Source organism: Pogonomyrmex barbatus, unplaced genomic scaffold, assembly GCF_055798465.1.
Source record: "Pogonomyrmex barbatus isolate J1 unplaced genomic scaffold, ASM5579846v1 scaffold2, whole genome shotgun sequence".
Classification (NCBI taxonomy): Eukaryota; Metazoa; Arthropoda; class Insecta; order Hymenoptera; family Formicidae; genus Pogonomyrmex; species Pogonomyrmex barbatus.
In genome coordinates, this window is record NW_028297116.1 from 3,410,853 (window position 1) to 3,436,940 (window position 26,088).

At 32.3% G+C, this 26,088-nt stretch overlaps 2 protein-coding genes across 5 annotated transcripts in view; one reads left to right on the forward strand and one right to left on the reverse strand.

The window, feature by feature from the left end:
- The first annotated feature begins 484 nt into the window (after positions 1 to 484).
- On the forward strand, positions 485 to 12,761 carry Rab6 (RAS oncogene family member Rab6). 3 transcript variants are annotated; one of them, XM_089076829.1, is made up of 6 exons: positions 485 to 825; positions 1,426 to 1,484; positions 3,257 to 3,416; positions 3,847 to 4,052; positions 4,153 to 4,219; positions 7,961 to 12,761. In XM_089076829.1, exons 1-6 carry the CDS (start codon positions 756 to 758, stop codon positions 8,035 to 8,037), a joined length of 639 nt encoding a protein of 212 aa, XP_088932955.1. In that variant the 5' UTR covers positions 485 to 755; the 3' UTR covers positions 8,038 to 12,761. The 3 variants fall into 3 exon arrangements, with proteins under 3 accessions (XP_088932955.1, XP_088932956.1, XP_025073590.2); XM_089076830.1 differs by having other exon boundaries at positions 487 to 825; positions 7,964 to 12,761; XM_025217805.2 differs by lacking the exon at positions 7,961 to 12,761 and adding an exon at positions 4,759 to 7,719 and having other exon boundaries at positions 488 to 825.
- Positions 12,762 to 13,009: 248 nt separating this feature from the next.
- Nlg3 (Neuroligin 3) overlaps positions 13,010 to 26,088 on the reverse strand; it is a 128,510-nt gene continuing 115,431 nt past the window's right edge. For both annotated transcript variants that reach the window (XM_011631797.3, XM_089076815.1), the window contains exons 4-11: positions 23,566 to 23,681; positions 20,277 to 20,509; positions 19,476 to 19,688; positions 19,046 to 19,184; positions 16,509 to 16,660; positions 16,317 to 16,435; positions 16,001 to 16,131; positions 13,010 to 15,882 (exon numbers count right to left, since the gene is read on the reverse strand). In XM_011631797.3, the coding sequence (XP_011630099.1) occupies positions 15,301 to 15,882; positions 16,001 to 16,131; positions 16,317 to 16,435; positions 16,509 to 16,660; positions 19,046 to 19,184; positions 19,476 to 19,688; positions 20,277 to 20,509; positions 23,566 to 23,681 (1,685 nt within the window). In that variant the 3' untranslated portion in view covers positions 13,010 to 15,300. The remainder of the gene's footprint in view (positions 15,883 to 16,000; positions 16,132 to 16,316; positions 16,436 to 16,508; positions 16,661 to 19,045; positions 19,185 to 19,475; positions 19,689 to 20,276; positions 20,510 to 23,565; positions 23,682 to 26,088) is intronic.

The window sequence follows — 26,088 nt, forward strand, 5'->3', positions numbered from 1 at the left end:
ATTTACAGATGGATTGTACGTATAATTATACATAAATTTTAATTTTTAAACAAATTTTCACGATACGTGTGAATTACATTTTTATTCCATTATCCTATTAATTAATAATGAAAAATCCAATTTGGTGCTAGCTCTATTAGAAATTGGTTCAGAATGCAGAGGCGTATAAATAATAATATAATAAAAGTATAATAAGATATATAGATTAGAATTTGAAAAAAATACGTGGAAACAAATATAAATTAATGAAGAAATCTTAAAAAAAAAAAGATACGTTTGATTCTAAATTGTCAATTGTCAATTCTATAGTTCTAGATTAATGTTAGCGAACATGTCACAGTTTTGAAGCAATTTCTGATTGGTTATCCACTGCGCATTCAGAGAACGTTATAGGTTGATTTTTTAGAATCGTGGAAGAATGAGTGGGAGACCGAGCCCACTTCCTCCTCTCGGAAACCGGTGGTGCCGTCTATCGTTCTCTGTTACTCCGTTTCTCAGTCGCGACGTCACTTCCCAGTTAAACGTGGCTGACTCGCAGCAAGGAGTGGCATCCAAGCGAGCGTCGCGAGCTGTCAAGCTGTCAGCCCTGAAGAGCCCGAGAGAGAGACTAGCGGAGACTTTTGTCAGCCGGCGCAGCTGATTACTTAAATGACTCGTCGTGGCAGCCATTGAGTGCGTTATCGAGTATCCGTTGGCATCGAAACCGCCGGTTTTAGGCCTGCCGAGAATCCGTTCAGGCGCGACGAAAGAAAAACATGTCGTCCTCGGGCGATTTCGGTAACCCGTTGCGGAAGTTCAAGCTCGTCTTTCTGGGTGAGCAGAGCGGTGAGTGTCTCGACGGTGTGTCAACAAGTGAACATTGGTGTTCCACGAAAAAAAAAATGGATCGATAAAGGGGAAGGAGGGGGAGAGGGAGGGGGGGAGCGCTATCGCGAGGTCCGGTCCTACGGCCAGCAGGCTCGATCGGGGTGACGACCCTTCCCGACGTCGCCTGGTACCCTTCTAGGTTATGGATCAATATTCCCCACCGTCGCGCCGCCACCGTATCTGTAATGACACGACGTCGCCGTGTTAACTGCGCTCGTTCCGACCGTGCGTTTAGGCGCTTAAAACAATGCAGCGTGATATCTGGCGCCCTACACTTTCCGCCGAATGCCACTCTAGCAGCTGCGCCTACTGCAAAATAGAGCGGGTCTTTAAAATGAATTCTCGAATTGAATGCTCAACTCCCTTAAATATTAAATTTGCTAACTTGTTTATAATTTCATGTAAGAATTTTTATATTGAAATGTAAATTTGACAAAAGAAGAAATTTCACAAATCTTTCAAAATTAAGAATTAATTGGGATTCTTAGTTTGAAAAAAAAAAATTTACAAAAACGTAACTTATCTGAGTAAATAAGTTATGTAATTTTTTTATTACAGTCGGGAAGACATCACTTATTACTCGGTTTATGTATGACAGCTTTGACAACACGTATCAGGTATGTAATTTATATATATTTTAAATAATAATTTTTACTTATTATGCTCAAATTATTTTTATCCCTGTTTAAATTTAAATAAATTATGGGTACCAGTTTTTATTGCATGCATATGTACAAGTGGAAAATTGTATGTGTGTGTGTGGGGGGAGAGGTGTACATAATTTTATACGTACATATATATATATATATATATATATATATCTACATATATAAATGTTTTATTTAGATCAATGTATTAATATCTTTAATCTTTAATGTAATCTTTATTAAACATTAAAGTGTTTTTTATTAAATATTAATTTAAATTTGCAAAATTTAGATTTTCAATCAAAAAGAATTTAAAAAAATTTTTTTTATTAAATTTTATTAATAGTTTTTAAATTTTAAATTTGTTAAAAATAAATAGATTTATTAAACATTTATTAAAGCTTAAAATATTTCAGATTTATTGAACATAAAGAAATTTTTATACGAGAGGTAATTTTCTTAGGTTTTACTGTTATTTATGTGTGAAATTTATAGCAATAATAAAATTGGCTATAAATTTTGATAAATCATGTATTGAATGATGGTTATTGCATTTGGTTATAAATAATAGGATTTATGAATCCAAGAACACAGTATTTTTATATAAATTATATAAAAAATATTTAAATATAGTCATTTATATATTACGTATTAATTATTAAATTATAAAATAGGTTATATTAAATTATAAGTTAAATTTATAATTTTAATTTGAGATCAATATGTCATATTTTTCTCTTTTTGTTTTCTAGTTTCCTTTATTTATTATTATCGTAACAAATGCTACAAACTATTTATCAAAAGAAGTTATTTACTCTTTATTATACTTGAATGTAATTTGCAATGTCTCAGTATGTCTTTTGTGTCACACATTAACAATTCTGTCATTAACTTTTGCACTTTTATGTATATGAACTAATATGTTTGGTTTTACTTACTCTAGTATTTTTTATTTTATATAACTTGAATACTGTGCATTTATTAATTTTTATTATAAATAATTAATAATTTTATAAAAAAATGGCTATAAAAGATGTTTAGTGATTTGTTTATTATATGTTTTGAATGATTTGTTTATCATCTCCCTCTCGATTTACAAAATAAATTCGCTAACATACTCAAATTTAATCAAGGAAATTACATTTATTTTTTAAGTTTGTTTTTGTTTATTATAATTGCACTTTTCTTTTTTTTTGTATTTTTTTCATATAATTTTAAATATATAATTGTAAATATCAAAAAATGCGAAAAAGTACAGGACGAAAAGACCTAATGCTAGCAGGAGAGGCAATAGGAAACCAAGATATCGACTTTTTTTAATCGACGAAGATAGAAAGAGAGACGAAGAAATTTGTAGAATGCTAATAACTTGTTTCTTTTTTTCTGCGTATTTTTAGCCATGTTATATGTCTGGCATCGTTTTAATAAATTATACGTTGCATTTAATTATATTTAATTATATTAATTATATTTATAATAAATTACTAGATACACAAGGTAAATATACGTTGATATATAATAAAATTATTTTTTCAAATTACTTTATATACTCTTCTATTAAATATTTATTATCAGGAAAAAAAGTGTTTTATAATTTTACTTACTATATTTAATTTTAAAATCATTTCAATTTTCCTGTTATTTTACAAAAGTCAATTTTCTTTGTATTTTCGATGTTTTGCGCTATAAGAGATTTTGATCGAAAAATCGTTTTAATGTTTTGATATATCGCTATGTTACAGGCTACGATAGGTATAGATTTTTTAAGCAAAACTATGTATCTTGAGGATAGAACTGTGAGACTACAGCTGTGGGATACAGCGGGGCAGGAGCGATTCCGTTCTTTGATACCTAGTTACATCAGAGATTCTACCGTAGCAGTCGTTGTTTACGATATTACCAGTAAGCACTCGGTATATAAGAAATGCGGTGTCCCACGAATTTGATGTCGAAATATTTTCTTAGTGATGTAAATTATGCTTTGTTTTAAATTCACTTTTACAATAAGATATATTTTAAAGAAATTCATCTAGAAATATATTTTAGCTTAAAATTTTTAATTTATCTGAAGATTTTAGATTTTTCAATTTTAGTATTTAAAAGTTTTTTTAAACATTTGTTTTCTTGCTTTTTAAATTATTTACAAACAATATATTGATTCTCAACATATTTGATTATTTCTTTTTACGAATGCATTAATAAATAATTTTATTATCGTAATGAATAATAAATGTTTACAATAATAATATAATAAATTTAATTGCACTGGCATACAGTTATTATGGTACACCTTTGTAAATAAATTATAAAATTAAAATCGTATATTTGTCAGACGCCAATTCGTTTCATCAAACATCCAAGTGGATAGACGATGTGCGGACTGAAAGAGGAAGTGATGTGATAATTATGCTAGTGGGCAATAAAACAGATTTGAGTGATAAGAGACAAGTTTCGACGGAAGAAGGCGAGCGAAAAGCGAAAGAATTAAATGTGATGTTCATCGAAACTAGTGCTAAGGCCGGCTACAATGTTAAACAGGTAGTTATATTATTCGTTTTACACTAAATTCACAAAGAAATTTTTTGGCCGATAGAAGGGAGTTCTGAATTATTATTATTATTATTATTAATTATTTTAGCTGTTTAGAAGAGTAGCGGCGGCTCTGCCGGGTATGGACTCCACTGAAAACAAACCTCCTGAAGACAGTATCCTTTGCGTAAGATACTTACTGCACGCAATTTGCATGGCACATTTGCAGGAACGTTCGCGGCGACTTATTTCACGTGTACATAATTCTTACTTGCTACCTGTTATTATCTATTCCCTCAACTCTGCATATTACTATTGATTTTTTATGTCAATTTTTTTTATTATTTCCTTGAATTGGAAATAATTAAACAAAAATGCTCCTTATACACTATCTTTCAAGTTTTTATTTCATAATTAATTAATTATCAATACTTTTTTCAGGAAAAAAAATTTTCTCTTTGTGCATATTTTATATCTATCATTTTATTTAATATATAATATATAATTTTTTTAATATATAATTTTTTAAGGGATGCTAAGTATTAGATTTTTATTAACATTTCTTGTCATTTGATATATTTTTTGAAAGAGCATCCGCTATCTACTCTACTTTCTCTTTTGATTTTGGAATTGGATTTATTTGGCAGTCCGCCGAACCTTCCATTTGTTTGCGTTATACTTTTGTGTTTTCCTTAATATGTTCTTTAATCCGTAGTGCAAGAGGTAGTGCTCAAGGACACGCCAATCGAACTGAAAGCCTCGGAGAGCAGTTGTGCATGCTAAGTCGTCATCGGTCTATACGATAGCAGGGTATCGAATCGAATCAAATCGGAAGGAGTCTTAATAAACTCTTGAATAGGGCCTGAACCGGATTATCTTGGAATGGTTTGAGAACTTTCAAGAGATATAATCCGATTTTCCGATTTTCTAAAGAAAATTCTAAGAGAATTTTTTTCCAAGTCTTAATTCTTTTACTAAGAATTATAAATAACTAATGAAATATTAATATTTTTGCATATATTATAATTATTAATATTACTATATAATATTAATATATTATTATTTATTCGAAAATATTATAGATTCTTTGAAAATTCTCTTAGAAGTTTTTTTTAAGAAATTTAATATTATTTTATATAATATATTAATAACATCAATATAATTAATTTATTTTAATTTAATTTGTTTCGCTGCAAGACAAGAGAATAGCATGTAACTCTGTTTCTATTCGATGCCCTGATTAGTAGACAAGACACTGAGCTAAGTTAATTTATAAGTTAATGATTTACGATGTTAGGATACCGATTGCATTCGGCCTGTGCTTTTCGCGGTGTCGGAAAATTCGTGAAAAGCTGTGTGCACTAAACCAGCAACGATTTTTATTAAGATGAGAAAAATAATAGTTTCACATAGTAGCTTAAGACTGCTTTTACACAATGACGTGTTTCCGTATATTAGCCGATTGTAGAAAAGGCTGTCAATTCTTTCGGTCATGATGCAACTATTACAACCTTGGCGAAAATTATGGAGCGTTTTTAAAAAATCGCGAGAATTAGATTATCTGGCCTGCAAATTCAAGCAGATTAAAAAATACATTTAAATAATTTGCTTTTATTGTTACACATTTAAAATTTAAATTAAAATGATAAATTTAAATTTAGACTATTTACAATCTAATTTGAGTTTTTATTAATAATTAAAAGTACTCCATACTTTTGGCTGATGCTGTACTTACTATTAAATTTAAATTTTATTTTTTTTTTTTAGTTTTATTTGGATCTTTTATTTAAATATAAAGCAACGCTAAAAGAGTTGACAAGGCCTTTATTAAAATATCAAAGTTCACCTAAGCTTATTTTGCTTGTTAATAGTGGTTGTTTAATATTATATATTTTTTTTTACAAGTACAATTAAACATTTATCGATAATTACTTGCTCAAATTAACATTAAAGCTGAGAAGTCTGTCTTTATGCATTACAGTTTTCAAAAACGAGATATTAATTGTCTTACACATTTGCAATAAATAGAGAAGATAAGAGTTGCAGTTGCATTTACGATTAGCAGCAATTAAAAAAATTTGGAGATTATAAATTATAAGATAAACACGTTACGTAAATGCAGTCCTTGAGATAATTAAATTAAAATTTTTAGTAAGGATATATCAAGTCCTAATGACTAATAATATATAAATCCTCGCTCTATTTGATACTATACAAGAATATATATATATAGAGCTGAAACTCAACATTGAAAACTTAATCTATACTAATTTAAATACGGATATTAATTGACGGTGAAACGTTAATAAAAGACAAAAAAATGATAGGAAATGAAGGGGAAAATCATTGACAAGAAATTTTTCTACGGAACATATGGATATAATAAATTAGCAGCTAACTATATCTTTTTTCTACGAATATCTTAAGAGTAGTATAAATAAACAACTCTGTACAGGCTCGGATTTTTTAAAGTATTATATTTCTTGAACTATTATTTATTAGTTTATTTTGGACCGACACAATTTAATTAACAAATAACAGAAAAAGTGTTGTGTCTAAAAGTTGCATATATTAAGTGAAACTTAAAATTTGGACAAAAGACCTTTAATTTTTAATATTGTTTTAATATCTTCTTTGTTGACTATTTGTCTGTTATAATATCCTAATTTATGTAGAAAAACAGACTATCGATAATATAAAGAAATATTGCAAAAATAATATTTTTTATGTTGGTTTCTCTTATCTACGGTTTTTTTATTTTTGCCCTATGCTACTTTTTATTGTTATTCCTTAAATTATTTTTTAAATTATTTATTTTATGTGTAAAAATATAGTTTCAAAAAATTTGATTTGGTGATTTATTGGCTTACTTGGCTTTTTTACTTTTTTGATTATTTTTTTCTTAAATTTGGAAGAAGATTATTAAGAGTATCTACTCGGGGAGTTATTAAAATTACTTGTAACGAATTTGTAGGAAGAAGACTATATATATTAATAATTTTAGTATTTTTGATAATTGTATGTAAAACTTATATTTAAAAAATTTAAAGAAATATTTATTTTTTTATATTAGGCTTAATTGATTATGACAATTGATTATGGACAATTAATTCCGAAATGTTAAATTTAAATTTAATTTTAATAAAATTTTTATTAACTCGTAATAAACTATTTTCCATTTTGTTTTGTATCTAATAATATTTTGCTCTTTGAGATTCTATATTTTGAAAAACTCATAAATAACTCTGACATATTCTCCGTCCCGTTTTTAAACTTTTATACACCTTTTAATTATCACTTTTCTTAGCTTTGATAAGCGGAAATTAAAATGCGATGTTGTACTAATTAAATTATAGCTATATTCTCACAAAGGATTTTATTAATTAGAAAAAAATTGAAAGAAATCTAGTAACGAGATTGATTTGACAGCGACAATTATTAGTATCAATCGATAGATGAATATTTAGAAATTTATAGATAATAATAGAGAAATCGTTAAAAAAGATTTATTTATTGTAATATCATTAAGGATTGCATTGTACTTTACTTGACTTATAAGAATTCATTGTATTAAACATCAACACGCATTGATTAAGTTTAAGGCTATCAATCAAATGTTTATCAAGTGCAATAATGTATTTACTGACCAATAACATTGCCAAATTGCAAAAGCGCATGAGTTTCTATTTTATTTTTCGAAACACATTTATACCTTCTATTGGCACGACAAACAGAACAAGCTAGGCGTGAGAAACATACACGATTGAATTACTTCTTTTTATAAATATATACATATATATATATAATTCATTTAATTTCTTAAGAAATAGCGAGAAAAAGAAGAAATAAAATTGTTATGATAAAATTGTTGATAAAAAACGCAAATTGAAAATGTAACACGCCTTAACACACAAAAGCAGCTGTCGACTTGCAGAACCAATCGCCGATGCAGAACGGTTCCGAGTCGGAAGGCGAGAGCAGCTGCATCTGCTAGGGCGATTCATCGTTTTACAACCTGAGGAAAAAAAGAGCGGGAAAAAATCGCAGTCAATCTTCTGACACGAATCACCATACCATTGCGAGACGCTGCTGGCTTCTTCTGACATCTGTCGTTATGGGAACAGGCAATTCCTCGTCGCCGATCTCGGGGCCCTAAGTATCGTTTCAAGTGCTACTAGACAAATTCGTGCGATATTTAATACTAGCTACTTGCGTTGTTTTCGGGCCGGCTTCGTACGAGGAAAAGGAGATCCTTTTGGGATATATATTTCCAAACGTTTAAGCTTGAAACGATGATAGCTGCGGAGTCCACATAAAGTCCTCTGCTCTTTCAACATCCCTCAAGCATTAACTCTTTCACGTTTAATTATAATAATTGTATGGAGAACAGTTTTTGCTAAAATAAAATTAGAAATCAACTTTGCTTATTAATTAATATATTAATTAATAATTTAAAAAAATATAAATTATATTATTACGAATTTATAATTTTAATTTTATATTAATTAGAATTATAATAATAGAATTCTACAAATACATCTTTAACGTAATATTTTTAACATCTTAATAAAATTATGATTTTAAGTTAATTGACATGAAAGGGTTAAAGGGATAGATTATAATAGCGTTTCTTGATCGCTATCAGATTTTAAGCAATATCTCTTGGCTTTTAATAAAACCTACATATCATCATACTCGCAAAAGTCATTTCCTAATCTTCGAGATCGACTCTTTACTTACAGTGGTGATCTAATTCTAATTCTTTAAAAGGAAGAACGATATTGGATTATGAGATACACAATAATTGATGTAGAAATGTAACATTTTATTTTGTTTTATTATTTGAATTTTTCTATTAAGATAAAAATTATATATTTAAAATGCATCTTTGATTTTAAATTATAGGTTTTTCAGATAAATTAATAATCGAGAAATTATATAATTGGATTCACGAAAAGATAGTAACGTCATATTAGAATTATTATAATTATTAGGAATAATCTGGATTTTTCTCATAACAATAAAATAGTATTCTACTTTGTAGTACTGTGAGATGTCAGTTTTTTTTAGATTAATCAATTAATGATCGCTGTAGGAAAAGAATCAATTTCATCGTCTGGCCTGTGTGCAATTAGTGGAGATCACTGCTACATCTTTCCAAGTTTAAGCACATATATTGTCTTTCTGTTCGAAGATCCTGTATGTAACAAAACGCGCACAAGACACTAAAGCTTGCGGGAGGATAATTTGTTTATGTATTTAAAGAGAGAAAAGAAAAAAGGAAATAGGGAGATGAAGTATAACTGAAAGTGATCATCCTCAGTGAAGTTGATTAAGTCGTTGATTAATCTAATTACGATGAGTTCGCGAGTTTTTCAAAGACGGCACGTTTATCGGCAAGGTGTTGTTCGTTCGAGGATATTTCTAATGTACCACATATTACGAATCTTTATAGACGTTTTTCGATATCTCTTGATAATAAGCGACTCTACTTGATAACGAGACTCAAGTCTGTAGACTGATGGTGGATATGCAAGTATGCACAAACGACCAAACTAATTTTTTTTTTTTTTTTTTGCGAAATTTCATCTTTTGAATCCTTCTTGTGATATGCTGAATATCGAACTACATAAGTTTTCATCTTAGAAAAAATGTAAAAAAGTCAATCATGAATTATCTAAAAATGATTGAAAAATTTTTTACATTTTTAGAGTTACTTCATCTTCTTATCGCATATCTAAATTAGTTTTAATGAATTCCATTAACTTTTCAGAAATTGTTGCGTTAAAGAATTATGAAATTAATGAATTTTAGAATTATTTATAACGTTTGGCCGTTTGTACAAAAAGAAATGCCTACGCTACGCCAAATGCAAACACCTGTCGAATGTTTCTCTAGGAAATGAGGATTGGAGAAATAAATCAATTATTAGCCGTGCTTGACGCGAAATTTCTACAAGCCCTAGCAAACGTTTTTATCTTTTTGCACTCTGAAATCATCTAATTGCCATAGACCGTATTATTATTTTAAATGATATTCCGAATTTGTATATTATTTTTTGAGAAAATTATTAATTATCATTCTTAATTTATATTTAAAATTTATGTTCAATAAAATTCAGTAGATTGAAAGCATAACAATAAAATAATTAATTTAATAGAATAAAAATTAATTTTATTTATATAGTTATATATATATATATATATATATATATATATATATGTATGTGAAGTTTGCTATTTGCATTTTCATAAATGTATTGTTTTCTGTAATGTTTTCTGTATTGTAAAAAACAGAAAACTGTTTCTTTTAATTAAAAATCACGATTATATGCAATATTTAAAATATGTTTAGAAGCTTTGATAAGCAAAGTAAATTTTTAAAAACTGATAAACGAGTGCAAAGGGATGGATGTGGAACTGTCTCTCTAGCCAGCCCCTATATAACGTGTCGTGTAGCGTTAATCCGACAGTGTCGCACAGCAATATTGAGTATGTACCGCGAGATGGTTTTTTCGAGCACTTTTTCGAGGCAACGCGTTTGCGAGGGCGGATCTAGCAAGTTGCACGATGAAATTAGAGAACATATGAAGACTCGATTACTTTCAAGTGCAAAGCTTTATCGTAATCATCAATCACGTATATATGTTAAATTTGTATGTTACTGTGATTATAATTTGTTAGCACAAATATAACATAATGACCCAATGCTGCCGAATTAATCAATTATATCAATTATTATTAAGATTACCACATTAATACGCAATGTATCTATTATATTATTTACTTAATTTATTTACTATAAAATTTATCGGATTTATTAAATTTTATTGGTTGTATTACATTTAAATAATAGAGTTTTTTTATATGTATACTTGTTATTGATTTACTGATTGAATTAATTACTTCATACAAATTTTATTTTATTTATTATTTTACGAAATATATCCCTAAACAAAGACTGTCCCTCTACAGCCAAAAGAATTTATTGAAACATAAAATTCATTCAAATTATAAATATTTTTCAATTCTACAAAACTTGTAGGGTGGAACTTTTTTTTTCTTCTTCTTCCTGGATCCGCCCTTAAAAATATATTACTATTTTATTTATTTTTGTAGGGAAAGACATTCGCCTGCAATAATTCAAGACTGGAATAAAGTGAGAAAATGCTCGTAAAAATTTATTATAAATAATTAAATTATTAAAATTTATAAATTCTTAAATTTATAAATTTATAATGAATTATATATAAGTTTACCGAGATAAGATGCAGGTGATATTTGCATTAAAAAAGCAACAACGTATCCTATCCGTGATAATGTTTAAAAAATCACAGGAGGATTGATGGATCCAAAACAATTGCGGGCAGTGTCTTTTCCTTGATGTAATTGATAAGTAAACCGAAGTATACCGATCTAGTCGAAATGATCGTCATGTAGCGAATTTGGCAATCACTTTAATTCCTCATTGATTCATACGTGATAAATGACAATAGTTGTTTTTTCAATCATTAATAGTCATCATTCATCATTACCATCATTCATTACCATCTGATTTTATATTACATTATGTCAAATTTTTATTTAAGATTTAATCATTTGCAAATATAGTTTAATATTTCCTGATAATAAATATTAGATTAAAAATTATGAAATTAATAAATTTTTAATATTTTTTATTAAAAGATTAAGAGCTTAATTTGATATTAATATTAATACTGACATTACTATCGTATATTTAATATTAAAAAAGAATATCGATATTTAATATGAATTTAATACATTTAACGCGGTGCTGAAAGGAATTTGATAGTAAAAATTAGGTTTAATTAGGATAATTAAATTGGAATGACAATTAAATTGAAAACGAACGTTCCGGCTAGAGCGGAGCCTCAAGTGCATTTACGACTTATTATATATATATTACAAAGGTATATAAATATATAAATATGTCGAGACAAACTTCGTTATAGGAGTGGTTATGTCAAGCGACAGGAGGAGCGGTCCTTTTGCTATTGTTTCTTGTTTGCTGTAGCGTAAGATAAAATCATAGTCGAGTAGCAATGGCGGGATTATTATTTTAGCTTTATGCTACATAGTTGTAGCAATGCATACACAGATTGTACCGTATTGTAAACGATTAGAGGGAACAGAATAGCGAGTTTTGTGCGGACAAAGGCGCCTTTGTCCGCACATCGAACCACGATCAGAGAGATAAACGTATTGATAATTTGCTTCTTTTTCTTTATTATTAAAATATCTATAATGCTTGTTAAAATAAGCCGTATATTTTAAGTTAGTTTTGCTAATTATTAATTTTAGATATTGAGATTTTATTTATTACATTTATATGTAACATCTCCACATTATCCAATTTACATGTTTTAGATCGTCAAACATATAATTTTGATTACGGCTTTAAAATATGATTTTTATATATGGCGAAAATTTTTAAGGAAGAGCGAATCTAGGCCTTCGCTTTAACTGCCATTAAAAGCGAGTTGAATGTATCTCTGATCGTATGGTTCGTTTGTCAAAGGCAAAGGAACCAACCCCATCTTTTTGTACTTTGTGTCTTAGATAGAGCCTCGTGTTAGTCCGAATCGAGGTTCACGAATGAAATTTTGCAAACTTGTCATAACATGTGTGTCGCGACTACTATATTTAAATCGTAGAGCTTCAACGAATGAGCGAATAAAGTTTTATGTTCATCAAAAAATCCCTGAAGAATTCTTAAACTCTTCCGAATTGTTTTTATTAAATATCCCTTGCAAGATTTTCATTTGCCAAATTGCCAAAATGAATACAGATAAATATGAGCAAGTTATTTTTTTCTGAATAATCTATTTCTTAATTTTCTTAATTTATATTTGTATCATTAATTCTTCGAATAATTGATTTGATGATAGCAATTTATATTTGTAATTTTTATTTTGATTCATGGGATAGGTTGGATTAAACATGCAATTGATAATTTATTATATAGTTTATTGTAATGTCAATTATATACAAATTTAAAATTACGTCCAGTGTGCTTCCGACTACGCTGACATACCGTTTTTCTCATCGATGTGCAATATTATTATTACAATCGAAGCTATTTTCAAGCTCTTCAGTATCTTTCCTTCGTTAACAGCGTAGTAGCGACAGATCTAAACTTAATTAATTTTTATTTACAGTCGAAATTGCACTCGAAAGTCCCTTTACCTAGTTTGTCGCCGTTCAGATCCAAAAAATCTTTGTTATTCGTTTAAAAATAGGACAACTCGGATAATTTAATCTTCTTTTCCTTATTTGATAGCTTAAAAAATGATACAAAATTATTTGAATGATAAAATTAATAAAATATTGAATGAATTAATTACTGAATAAAATTAATGAATGAAATTTATTAATGAATTAATAAAATTAAAAAAAATAAAGAAAGAATCGTGCCTAATAAAGGTTTATATAAACTATAGATTTTCATTATAATAGTTTCTAACTTAATTTAATTTTATGCGAATGCCTGCCTCGCATATAATTCTTTTGAAAATATATTTATATTTAAAATAACAAAGATTAAATTTGCATATCTTATTTTTATAAAACGTCGATAGAAACAACGCATCTTTTTCTGTTGCAGCGACTTTCCAAATTCTGATTTATCACGATTTTCCATTCAACGAATCTGCAATTTTTTTAATTCGTGATCGTTTGGCAGTATGCTGTTGAGTTGTCGATTATTCGACTTTTTTTTATTTTTAAGATAAAAAAAATTGTTCGATTTACGATCGCCCACTTAACGCTTTCATTCTCAGGAATTTATTAAATCTTTATTTTATAGAAATGTGTCTTAATTTCCTTTTATATTTCAATTTGCAAAAAATTATCAGAATAATTATGCACTTTGCGCCGATAATGTCAAAAAAATTATCAAAATTTTGTTTTGTCAATTTTTGTTATGTCAGTTTTGTTTTTAAAGACAAATTTAGTTTTTGTAAAAATTTACAGTTACATTATCATTGAGAAAGAAAGTGTTAATTAAATATTTAATTGAGCATTTGAACGATCGACGTCATAGAAATGAATCGTCATGGCAGCGATTCGAATCATTGTCTTAATCATCATCACTCGGAAGAACGAGGACAGTGTCGGCACGACTCAAATCGACTCGAACCTTCAGTCTATATTACGTGGGAGGACAATGAAAGAGAAAGAGGGGGAGAGTGAGAGAGAGAGAGAGAGAGAGAGAGAGAGAGAAAGCAGATAAAATAAAGACAAAATAAAACAAATTAAAAAATTATTAGTTTTAGTTTATTATTAGTTTTATATAAAGAACTAATTTATAAATTTTCTTAAATATAATACAAATTGAGAATATTAAAAATCGAAGATATCAATTTTTAATAATAAAATTAGAATCCCTAAGTCAAATAAAATAAATGATATAAAATGAATAAAGAATTATAGTTACACGTAAAGTGTAAAATATCAGAATAAAATAAAATAATATAATCAAGTTTTTTTGGAGATGAGGAATTCTACTTAACGATAGATTTGTCTATCCATCGAAGACTATGATTTTCGGCAGTTGGTCGCAAATTCGAAAGGTAGAAAACGATAACAGTATGGTGTTGCTACTAACACAAGGGCATGGCGAACAGAAGCAATACTGCTTTGCTCGAACAATCGGACTCCGTTTTCCTTTTTCGGCTTTATATAAAGACCTGCAGAAAACCTTGGTTTCTGGACTTAAAATCCCAATTATACCCCTGCACTAATACATACTTCTCACGTAACAATGAAAGTCCTTCATTCACTTTTCATCCTTTATCACTTCCTATCTATCGACAATATCACGATCGATTTGGAAAAACTTTGAAGAATTGTCCCTCCTTTACCGTCGAGTATCACTGGAAAACATTTTTCTGTTTAACTTTAGATTTCGTCTCTTTTAAACTTCTTTATGTCTTCAGGAATTTGGCGTCGTAGCCAAACCGATGATGAGGGATATCATCTTGAGAGAGGTTTCTTGACACCCGACGATTTTAGGAATTTAATTTAAAAGTTTCGATATCCGCTAAAGTCCGACTGTCAGCTTTTTTATGATCTGGTAATGATTGTGTTCCTTTTTCACCGTCCTGATTGATCCATAGTCAGGCTGATAATGGAGAACTCCATTTCAAAGTGATTCCCTGACTTTCGTCTGACTTTTATTTAAGAATTCCAATATCCTCGCGGCTGTGTTAGTTCGATGGCCGCGTGGTCTCCTAAAGTCAGACCCTCAGCTCCTCCATGACCTGAGGATGATTGTGTCCCTTTTTCAAGGTCCCGGTGCCGCTCATGGCCAAGCTTTCTTGTTGGAGCTGGTTCGGACTAATGATAAGGTTTTGGCCAGGCTTGCCAGGCTTCGTGTTCTTTGGTGGCGGGGGCGGCATAGGCACGTGACAGGTATTGTTCTGGAGATCGGCGAACTCCGGCGGCGGTATGTGCTGAATGTGATGTCGCTCGGCGGTCTTGGTCTCCAGTTCGCCGCAAATGTTGTTCGGCATCTGGCCGTTCTCCTGACGCTTCTTCGAGCAGCCCTGGTGCTGATGATTACTCTTGTCGCGCTGATAATACACTCCGGCGAAAATGAGCACATTTAGGATCAGCAAGCTGCAACCGATCGCGATTGTCACACTCAAGGCGGTGGAATACGCAGCGAAGCCATCCTCAGGCTGCGCCGTAGGATCCTCGAAGGTACTGTCACTGGGTATGGCTGTTGACATGTTGGACAAGGTTTTCTCGATAGAAGTTACTTCCAAAGTGGTCGTTCTCGCGGTAGTTGGTAGCCTTTGAATAAATCTGGGTGGCACCTGGAGAATAAAATTCTTTTTAAGTAATTGGTTTAAATTCTTCCAACGTAATTGGTTTAAATTATTTTAATATTTCATTATTATGTAATTAATCAATTATCTTATAACGATTTAATACCTGTTCGGCGTCAAGAAGATGATGCGATCTAGGAACATCATCCGAGCCAGGCTTATGAAGATCGGGCACCAGATTCAGCCAAAAAGAAAGACGATGAGCTCTATAGTGATTCTTCAGTTTCGATTTAAGTTCTGTGGAACCAACAAAATTTGTCTTTTAATTTATATATATATTAAAATATTTTTATTATAAAAAGAAACATAAACATACATTTTTTTACTTTTACTCTTCTATTATTCTTTTCATACATATAAAAAGAAGAAAAATGAATAAAAAGTTTAATTTAATTTCAAAAGAAAGCATTATGGAGACTTACCTATACTAAGATATTTTTTGTGGACGGCTTCATAAGCGGTCCAGTCGATATTTTTAAACTTGGTTCTTTCCGGCCTGGAACCGAGGGGTCCGGGATCAGGAGTGCCCTCATTTGGATTTCTGATAATGAAGAACGATTATTAATAATAAATGTATAATAAACTTTAAGTGTGCCTTTTCTGAGACAACTTACCCGGTGCGTGCAAAGTTTGTCAGATAAAGTATCACGCTTTCGGAGAGTGCTGTCTCAGCTCTCGTATAGTTCTTTGGCCAATGGGATAAGCCTCCAACCAAGGGCGCTCCGAAAAAATATGGCAACTCCTCCCCATGAATGCATCCCGGTCTCTAAAAAATACGATATATAATACGATATATAATAAAAATTTAAAACATAAAATATATAATTTTATATCAAATATAAAAGTAACAGTAAAAGTTAAAGTAAAAATAGAAATTTATCTCTGTTATTTCCATTTCTATTTTTTTTGCATAATACGATATGATAATTATTTTATTGTGTTTTTCTTTTAATTTTTAACACAAGATGTAAAAGACTCCAGTCGATTTGAAATAACTCTGATTTTAATGGGTCAATTGTGTGGGATAAAAGAATCGGCAGAGAGCGGATCGAACTGACCGCGGAATTTAAGAGAATTTTTCCAGGGACGGAGAACCCTCTTTCAGGCTCGATTATAGGGAAGCATTCATGGAATCTGCCAGGGTCGTAGAAGCACTCGCTATTTCTCGTTGAAATTGTAAAATTGCTCGGCCTATTCCGCAAACTTCGCGTTTGCCTACCATTTTAACGAGCTTCAATACAGAGTTCGTCTCTCCCCGAAAAATTCGAATTATCCACAAACTCGCCAGGAATCGCGAGACAATATTTTTATCTAGACTCGCTTTTTAAAACGATTTTCTCGGTTTAATTTTGAAACCCAAGAATGAAATATGACCGAATAATGATTACCGAGTAACCGAATTAGCGGTTGATGTTAACAATTACAGAATAAACTGTTGGAATGCTTAATGAATAATAGCATTAATCAAGTCATGATTAAATTATCATTCGTTAAGCGGGAAATAATTATGCTTTTGATTATGATTGTTTCGGTGAATTAACATGTAACACATTAATCTAACTATATAGTAACTTGTTTTATAACCACTGATTAATAATTATATAGTTAATCGAAATATCGAAGATAAACTTGTGTGAAATATTAAATACGTTAGGAATGTCTCAATGTCTCGAGTTATACATTTCGCTGCACGGCATTACACAGGAATAAGAAATATTCCAGTTAGCGTTATATATCCTGCAAGGCAAACGTTCTGCGAATGCAACCGAAACGTTTTTCTGAATGCAGTCGTGCAGACGCAATAAGTTCGTTGCAACGTTTACGCGCGATCCTTATTCTTCGTTGGCTTCGTGGCGCGAGAGGCGGGAGGGCGGGAACGGAGGAGGGGGCGCGTTGAACGTTTAATGCACTTTCATTTCGTCGGTGACGGCAACGGTGATCGCCAGGTCGAGGTGCCAGACGATATTCGTATGCAAAGTGCACCGGGTGTAAGGCATAAAGGTGCCGGCAGAAATGACGGCGTGGGGTGAGAAGGAAAAAGTGCACGGAAGCTGCAGGTGCGAGGCGAATGTGGAATTTCAAATTCTCCTCCTTCTCCTTCCTCTCTTCCCATCGTTCGGGCTTCTTTAAAATTCCACTTCTTCCCCGTTGTTTTTCGAATTTACGGGCGGATAAATATGAAGGTGATAATTTATTCAACGAATTTTTACCTCTCGCGAAAAGTTGAAGGAAACTTTTTTCAAAGTCGATTATTATTATTTCTTTATTCGAGGATGTGATACTTTTTCTAAACTTTTATTAAATCTCACTTATTAAATCTCCGTGAATATTTATGAATATTCATATGGATTTATTTATTCCACGTAATCCACGTGTGAATATGAAATGTTAATGATTAAAACGCCATTTACAGGACATTCTTGATACATTAAGATATACATATCTTGAAATAGTATTCCGCGCAGCGTGCTAATAACTGATTTCATCGTCACGGTGCAATTTTCGGATTTCCCACTGCACATCCGTTTCTTGTTAGACACCCGGAAGAGAGAAGGGTGGATATTGCTAATATATGTGGCATTAATAATCGCGCCACCGAAATTCATTCAAAGTTCGAAACTAGGAATAGGTAAAGGAAAAGGGGATGGGGTGGAAAGGGGCCGTACGCCCATCGTAAGTTTCTGAAATCAGATACGAGCAAGAGTCGCCGCCATGTTGTCGCATTTCCGGTGAATCCCAACTTCTGTCTCATATATAGACGTTATAAGTGACTTAAATAAATAAATAATATGAAAAACGGATGAGATTATACATATAAATAGACCGAATTTATTACTACTCTGCTACTTTTTATTAATAGAATTTTTGAATAGGTATATATAATCGAGTTTTTTTTTCTATGTTCAAGCTAAAGTATTTTTTTATCACAGAAGATTTATTATGAAATTCCATAATTTCAAAGATAAATCGAATAATGTTTAAAAATATCGTGGTTATTAATATAATAATAATAATAAAACTGTAACATGGAAAAGAAATATCCAGATATGTTTCTAGATATCTTTTATTTTTCGAACTCTGCAGCGTCTAGATTCTTTCAATTCTTTTTCATTTTAGTTTGCTCAATAAAAAGTATATTTTGATAACAAACCTGAGGATAGTCTCCGAATTTCGTTTGATAGTCGAAGACATATAGATAGGAATTCCTATGGGATTGGCTGTGAAGATCCGCTGTTCTTGTCGCCGGAGCGACTGTATTCGCGTCCCCCAGGGCTTCCAGAGTCTCGTCCCTGAAAAAGATGTATATACCCTTATTGTGGTTTTCATAAACATCCCCCATCCTCCATATAAATATTTTTTTTTGATAAATATTTATCAGTAATTTATTTTTCCGATAAACAATAATATAAATAATTATTCATAAAAAATTAATACACGAGTAATATCGCGATTGTTTTATTTGTCATCAACATAATAAATAATAATTAACAATTAATTTGAATAAATGACGATAAGTGACGATTGAAATAAATAAATAATATTATGAAACCTGTTTTTAATTAAATTTTTTTAGAATTTACCTAATATTGACGGGATGTTGCACAGGTCGCTCCCAGTCCGTATACTCATTTATTATAGTTGCTAGGATTTCTGGTTGGTGATACGTGTATGTGTTCCGCACGAATTCGCGCAGAATTTTTGTTCTTCTGTCGGCCTCGATCCCATACTGAGCATCGTCGGCGGTTAACGAAAAATACGCCTCTGAGCGAACAACCCCCACCATCAAGTCATACCTACAAATTCAGGAATTTTCCTTCACACTATCTAAAAATAAAAAAAAAAATTAAAGGGAAAAAAAAGTTTTATGAAATATTGACAAATCTGCGACCCGCAAAATATTTTCGGGCTTCTGTTTTAAAGTATATAAAATTTTTTAAGATACAAGTTTATTTTAATTATGGATTTCTTAATTTCCTGCAATTGTTAAGGATCGCATTTTATGGAATTTCATAGACGTTATACGCGTTGCGAGATACTCGTCAGAACAATAGAAGATTTAAAAAATTATTTAAAAATCTAATAAATAGTTTCGACTATTTATATATTTCAATTTGTACGATTTTGAAATACTAAGGATATTTCATCGTCGCCCTGAATACTGAAATTTTTCAACATTTACAGTCTTGTTTACGTGAACTTTTCGTATTTTCCAACGAAGAATAAAAGAGTTATTCTCGATGTTGTAGGATAAGATTTTATCTTTCTTCGTGATGTTCCAGTAGAATTCCGATATTGTTTCTCGCACTATTTATTTTCTCTTGCCCCGAAGCTCGATTTCGCTAGTTATAACGATTGAAACAAAAAGATGAGCTAGACAATACCTCGACAGTTTCGCCACGACGTCCTTCCTCAGGAGGATGTTGTTGAGCGTATTGATCGTGTCTACTTGTAGGGTGTAGTCCTGATCCTCGGGATCGCCAGGATCGATTACGACGCCGTCTATACTAGGACCAAAGGCTGGCGCGAATTCGAGTCCTTTAACAGGTACCGACACCAATTCGCTCAAGGACACATCTCTCAGACACTTTAACAGAGCCTGAGGATCTTCCGCTACCTAGGACATAAGATAATATTTATAAGCATTATAATATTTATAAGCATTATAACCATTAGAATCCTCTGTATACTGACTTTTTATACTTTATAAGTGTACAAACGAAAAAAGTATTAATGTTTTTAAATGCGTTTTATTCTCTTTCTCTCGTGGAAAATGGGGGTTTCATAACAACAGTTTCTGAATTTATGCGAATCAATATAGCAGAACTTTGAAAACTAGATCAGGCAAAATAAATAAATAATAAAATTTTCCTCGTTTAATTTGCGAGCGAACTTTAACAGAATCATAATTACGTTTAATTGCAATAATAAAACGTAATTATGTAACATAAAAACATAATTAAGTTTTAATTACAACGATGAGCAACGACGGGCAAAATTGAACGATCACAATTGATAATCTCCACGCTTTCCTCGCTTAGGAAACAAAACTCCAGATTGGCCATAGAACCTGTCGTTACAATTAAGACCGCGCGAGCTGCGGGATGCCCCCATTAAGTCGTAACATTTGGCGCGATTGTGCCGGGTAATTTTATCGGGAACGAAGATCGGTACAATCAGGAGCGTTCGACAGAGAACGGCGGTCCTCGGCCTCATTCTCGTCCTCGTGTTCGACCTCGTCCACGTGCGCGCGGGCGGGCGGGCAATTTGCACACACGCCGAACATCGCATTTGGTCAGCGGGCGATTCGACATTCAATTGCGGCTGGCCGACGCGTCTACGTTGGAAGCTGGATTTCCAAAGACGATTACCGACGCTAAAGCAATTCATTTACGCGCGGCCCCGAATTAAAGCGAATAGCCGGCGTGGCGAGTAGCCCGTCGGTCCAGCCCTCCGGACCGCCGTTAGAATTCCGCTGAGCGACGCACACGAAAATCTTGTTTACCTTACCGGCGATGTGTGCCGGCGCAGGATAGTGGCCTCGTTAAGGCCGCGCCGCCCGTCCTCGTTTCCGATATACGGTATATCCTCGCCGAGGAATGCCGCCGGAAAATGTCGGTCCTTTCCCGACACGATCCCGCGGCACATCCCACGCGAAACGCGTCAACTCTGGAAATGCCTTCCGCTTACGCTCGGGTCGATTTGCCACGTGAGTTATCCCATGCGCGTTAAGCGCAGTTTATTGTATATACGAACGAGAAAATCGATGAGAGGGAAGAAAACAAGAGGAAGAAAAGAGAATTTTTCTTTCTGAAAAATGACGGGAACGTTTATTATTACGTGAACAAACGTGACAAAAACTTCGCGTTTGAATCCTTTTGTTGAGTAGATTGCTGGAAAATAAACGTAAATGCAGGAAAATATTCAGCGATATACCCGAGGAACGATTTTTCGCGAGAGTAGAAACAAAATCATATAAATTTCAAGATTCTCTTCCCTCTCCTCTTTTTCTCGTCTGATGCGATCAACGCGAAAAAAAGCTTCGAATTGTTATTCAAAAAATACGGCGCATCATGCCTAAACGGCCGCGATTTGCGGTTTGCTACTAAAAGTAACGGTTTAACGAGGATTAAACGTCGATCGTTTTAACAACGCGATGTTTCTAAAAACACCCCGCGAAAAAATGGTGGCGCACAAAATGAAAATTGAGATGCGGATTATATTATGCCGTTCGGATCGGCGAACTTGTAGCGAGAATCAATTTTATTTCCACCTCCGCCTTCATCTACACGCCCGAAATATTCACCGGGGGAAAGTTCGAATTGGAAAAACTCTGTCGAAACCGGGTTATCTTTTATTGCGTTATTTTTGATGGACAAGAAAATGCGACGGGCTTGTAGATATCGAGGCACTTTCAACGAGGATCAGGAATATCGTCGTCGGAATTTACAGAGCTGCATATCAATTTCAATAAGGGATACGTCACGACGGCTCTGCGGTTATAAAGTGAGCCAAATACGTAATTCACCTTTAATAAAATAACCGTCAATCGAGAACAACATATTTTTCATGACTTGTGGAAAGAGAGAAAGAGAGAGAGAGAGAGCGAGAAAAAAGAAACGTAGCAGAAGTGTATTTCTGTGGAAAAAAGAAGAAGAATGGATGATAAAGAGGAGAAAGGAACGACGAATCTGTGCAATATCGATATAGCAATATCATTTATTGAAATTTGAAATAACTACAATTTTATCATTCAACGTTATTTTCCTGCAAAACCGATATATGAAACGTTATTAAAGTAATCAAGAAATTTCTAACTGGTAAAATAATTGTCACTGTTTTCCTATAACTGTAACGCGTAGCAAATTTGTATCGGCCAGTAATTGTAATTTGCGAAATTTAACGTCCCTTTTATTGAAAGTGCGCGCATTCGCCTATTGGGACCGACGTCTCGAGTGTATATTAGCTTAATTGAAACACGCCGTTAATATAATTGGTACTGCGTAATTAATGCTGCAAAAACACCGGGCACGGGTGCGCGAGTATGCCCGCATTTGATATTTTAATTTATGCCCGTCCGCTTTTACGCGGTCGTTTCACTGCCGACGATCGGCATTATTGCGAATTATGGGAGCCACGCTCGAAAACGAGCGAATAAGAATTAAAGCGATGAGAGTGTTGACACGATAAAATATAACAGGTACGTGTTTTTGTCGATCGGTCTCACCCAAGCAAACTAAAATAAACGAAACGTATTCAAATTTAACTCCGGGATTGGCTGTCTCATAAAATTAAAATCTGCCTGGAGTTTTCTACATTTTTTTTAAAACCTTTCGTCCGAAAAACATTTTCACCGCGTTACGCATTTTTTATTTTTCAACTTTATTACTTTTAAAATTTACCTTGACAAAGGCAATAAAACTTTCTATAAATCTTAATCTGTAAAATTTCAACGTTTTTAAAGTTAAATACGCACATGTGCAGAAATGCGTTAATTCGAATTTCCACGAATTTCACTAAATTTCACAGTGTTTAATAGAGGGAAATGTCATTACTTTTGAGGTAAGAGGCTCGTATGATGGAAAAGGGTGACGGAATGATTAATGAAATTATAGGCTGACGCGCAGGATAATTTCGATGCGATCATAGGAGGACATGTTTGCTGATACTCACCGACGAACAATTTAGGTGTTTGGCGACCTGCATGGCGTAATTGGCGGCGCCTCTCACCAACGCCCAGGGTGAAAGCGCGCTGCCCGACATCAGAACGCTTCGATGGAACAGCAGACCTACAATCGCACCACCGTTGATGTCACGTACATTTCACAAGATTTGCTACGAGTCTTGACAAACATCAGATAGACTTTTTGCTTTGTAAAAAAATGTTAATTAAAATTTTCCAGGCTCGATCCCTGGACTGAGGTGTGATATTTTTCGCAATATATATTTCTGATGGGGGAGGGGGGGATAATAAAAGGGATTTTAATCGATATCAATAATAATATTGATCATCGAATTATTATAGAACCACTACGTTGAAAGTCTGCTGGAACCAAAGCGGCACGTAGTTGGTAATATAATTAATTGAATTTATTTCATATTAAAAAGACTTTAGCAACCAAGATCCTGCTTGCCGAGGAAATGTTTCGCGTTGTAGTTAACGTTTGTTAGTTAGTTAACATGTACTCGGCCTATATCTATTGTTAATTAAAATGTAATTCATTATTCTCACCAACAATAATAATAATAAATAAATGAAGGTCTTTTCATCATCAAGACGTTATTAATGTATACTTTACAATGTGAGAGTTTCGCTCGGCATAGAAACTCTTAACTAGAGGTATAATTAATTATTAATAATACTTTATAAAGTCTTTAGATCCTAAGTATTTTCCTGGCTGTTATTATTATACAGTTTTAGCAACGTTGCAATCTTTCTGTTCTTTGTTTCCCGGACTCTTTAAAAACCGTTTCACGTCGTAAAAATTCTATATTTTAGAAACGTCAAAACGTGTTCAAGATACGATTTCGAAATTTCCGCGCCAAGTCTTTGTGTCACGCTTTTCGAAAGGGCTCGCTTTATCTTGGGATTCACAAATCGTATCTCGTAATGCAAAAGTGTTTGTTCGCGTGGGAAGAGATTATATATCGCGACGCAGAATTGAATTTCGAGATGATTTCGGGGTCGATTCCCTTCGCGAACGGAACTACGATATTACCTGAGTAAACGAAATACAATCCGAGTTTCAATGCATAGTAACGAATACTCATCTCGACCGCTCGATAGATTTATTTCCAATCAACGACTTCCATTACGACGTTATCAGCGATTTCCGCTCTAAAGATGAGGGGCAAGACTCGCCGAATGTGGTTATATACAAGATGTCTAAAAAAAAGATAAGTATATTGCGATATTGAAAAATGTAATCAAAGAATTTTTATAGAGAAGAGATAAATCATTATCTTCCATACCATTATGGAAATTATTTGATTATTACATTTGTAATAATTTTATTTATTTACAGAATGTCTCTGCTCGTTACCTCTACGTTAATATTACGTAAAGGAGAAAATTAATAATTAAATAAATGGGCTCTTATTTATTCTCTGGGGCTGCTCAAACATCTTTCAATTTAATTAACAACTTTTATTTTTTCTACAGAAAAGATAGAGAAAAATAAAAAAAATTAAAGGTTTATTTCCTTTATTAATAATAATAAAACGTGTAATATCTCGTGAAGAACAAAGAATTGAGCAGGAGCTTATGAGTCATTAATTTTCTCATCACGAGTCGCAAAATTGGACATTACGTAAGATATGAATAGACAAGAGAGTGCATGGTTTGTAGCACGAAGAAAATTAAGGCAGCAAGGTGAACATGATGTTACACAGCTTCGTCGTGTTGGTTCGTCTATTATTTAATACAGAAGACCGGGATAAGTCGCTTAATCCCAATCTTGTGAGTCGTTAATCTTGATATCTTGAAGAGACGAGAGATTCTATGAAAGATGTCATATATTAGATCCCGACATATACACAGTATTAATAAAGAAATGTACAAAAACTCTTTCTTATATAATATTTACTAATTATTTATAATTAATTAACGGATTCATTTTGTTTGTATTATTCTTTATCATTATTTTGTTACATATTAATAAATTATTTTAATTTTATTTTCAATATTATTATTAAATTTTATTTAACAAACATTAATTATATTAATTATATGTATATTATCAATTTGTACTCAACACAAGATCAAAGTTCTATTCTAATATTTAATAAATTCTGTATCTTCACAGAATTGAGTATTCAAGCAAGCGAAGAGCGTAGGAAAAAGCGACAGGCTACCTCTACATGTAATCGTAAGGGTAGTCTTTAGTCGGCCAGCCGTCTTGATATTTGACGAGATGTGTCTTCGAGAATGATCTTATCAGTCCGATACATGTCAATCATATCTGATTCGGTCTCATTCATTTAGCAAAGGAGATACCAAGGTAAACTGTGAATATCCTAGTGGTATCCTTGACGTATTTCCGATATTACGGAATCAAGATGGCCCCGTTCTTCCGATATCCGTCGTCGCCGAGAGGACGACACCGAACGATAAGATGGTGTCGAAGCTCGCGACATTAAAGGACTATTAAAGGATTATCGCCAGCTCAAATTCCGTCGCGTTATTTGGATTTAATG

What these genes read in the sequence shown, in the direction of transcription:
- Rab6 (XM_089076829.1), top strand. Translation starts at nt 756, where the DNA reads ATGTCGTCCTCGGGCGATTTCGGTAACCCGTTGCGGAAGTTCAAGCTC. An exon ending in CTTTCTGGGTGAGCAGAGCG is followed by an intron (nt 826 to 1,425) that starts GTGAGTGTCTCG and finishes TTTTTATTACAG; the next exon opens with TCGGGAAGACATCACTTATT. An exon ending in GCTTTGACAACACGTATCAG is followed by an intron (nt 1,485 to 3,256) that starts GTATGTAATTTA and finishes GCTATGTTACAG; the next exon opens with GCTACGATAGGTATAGATTT.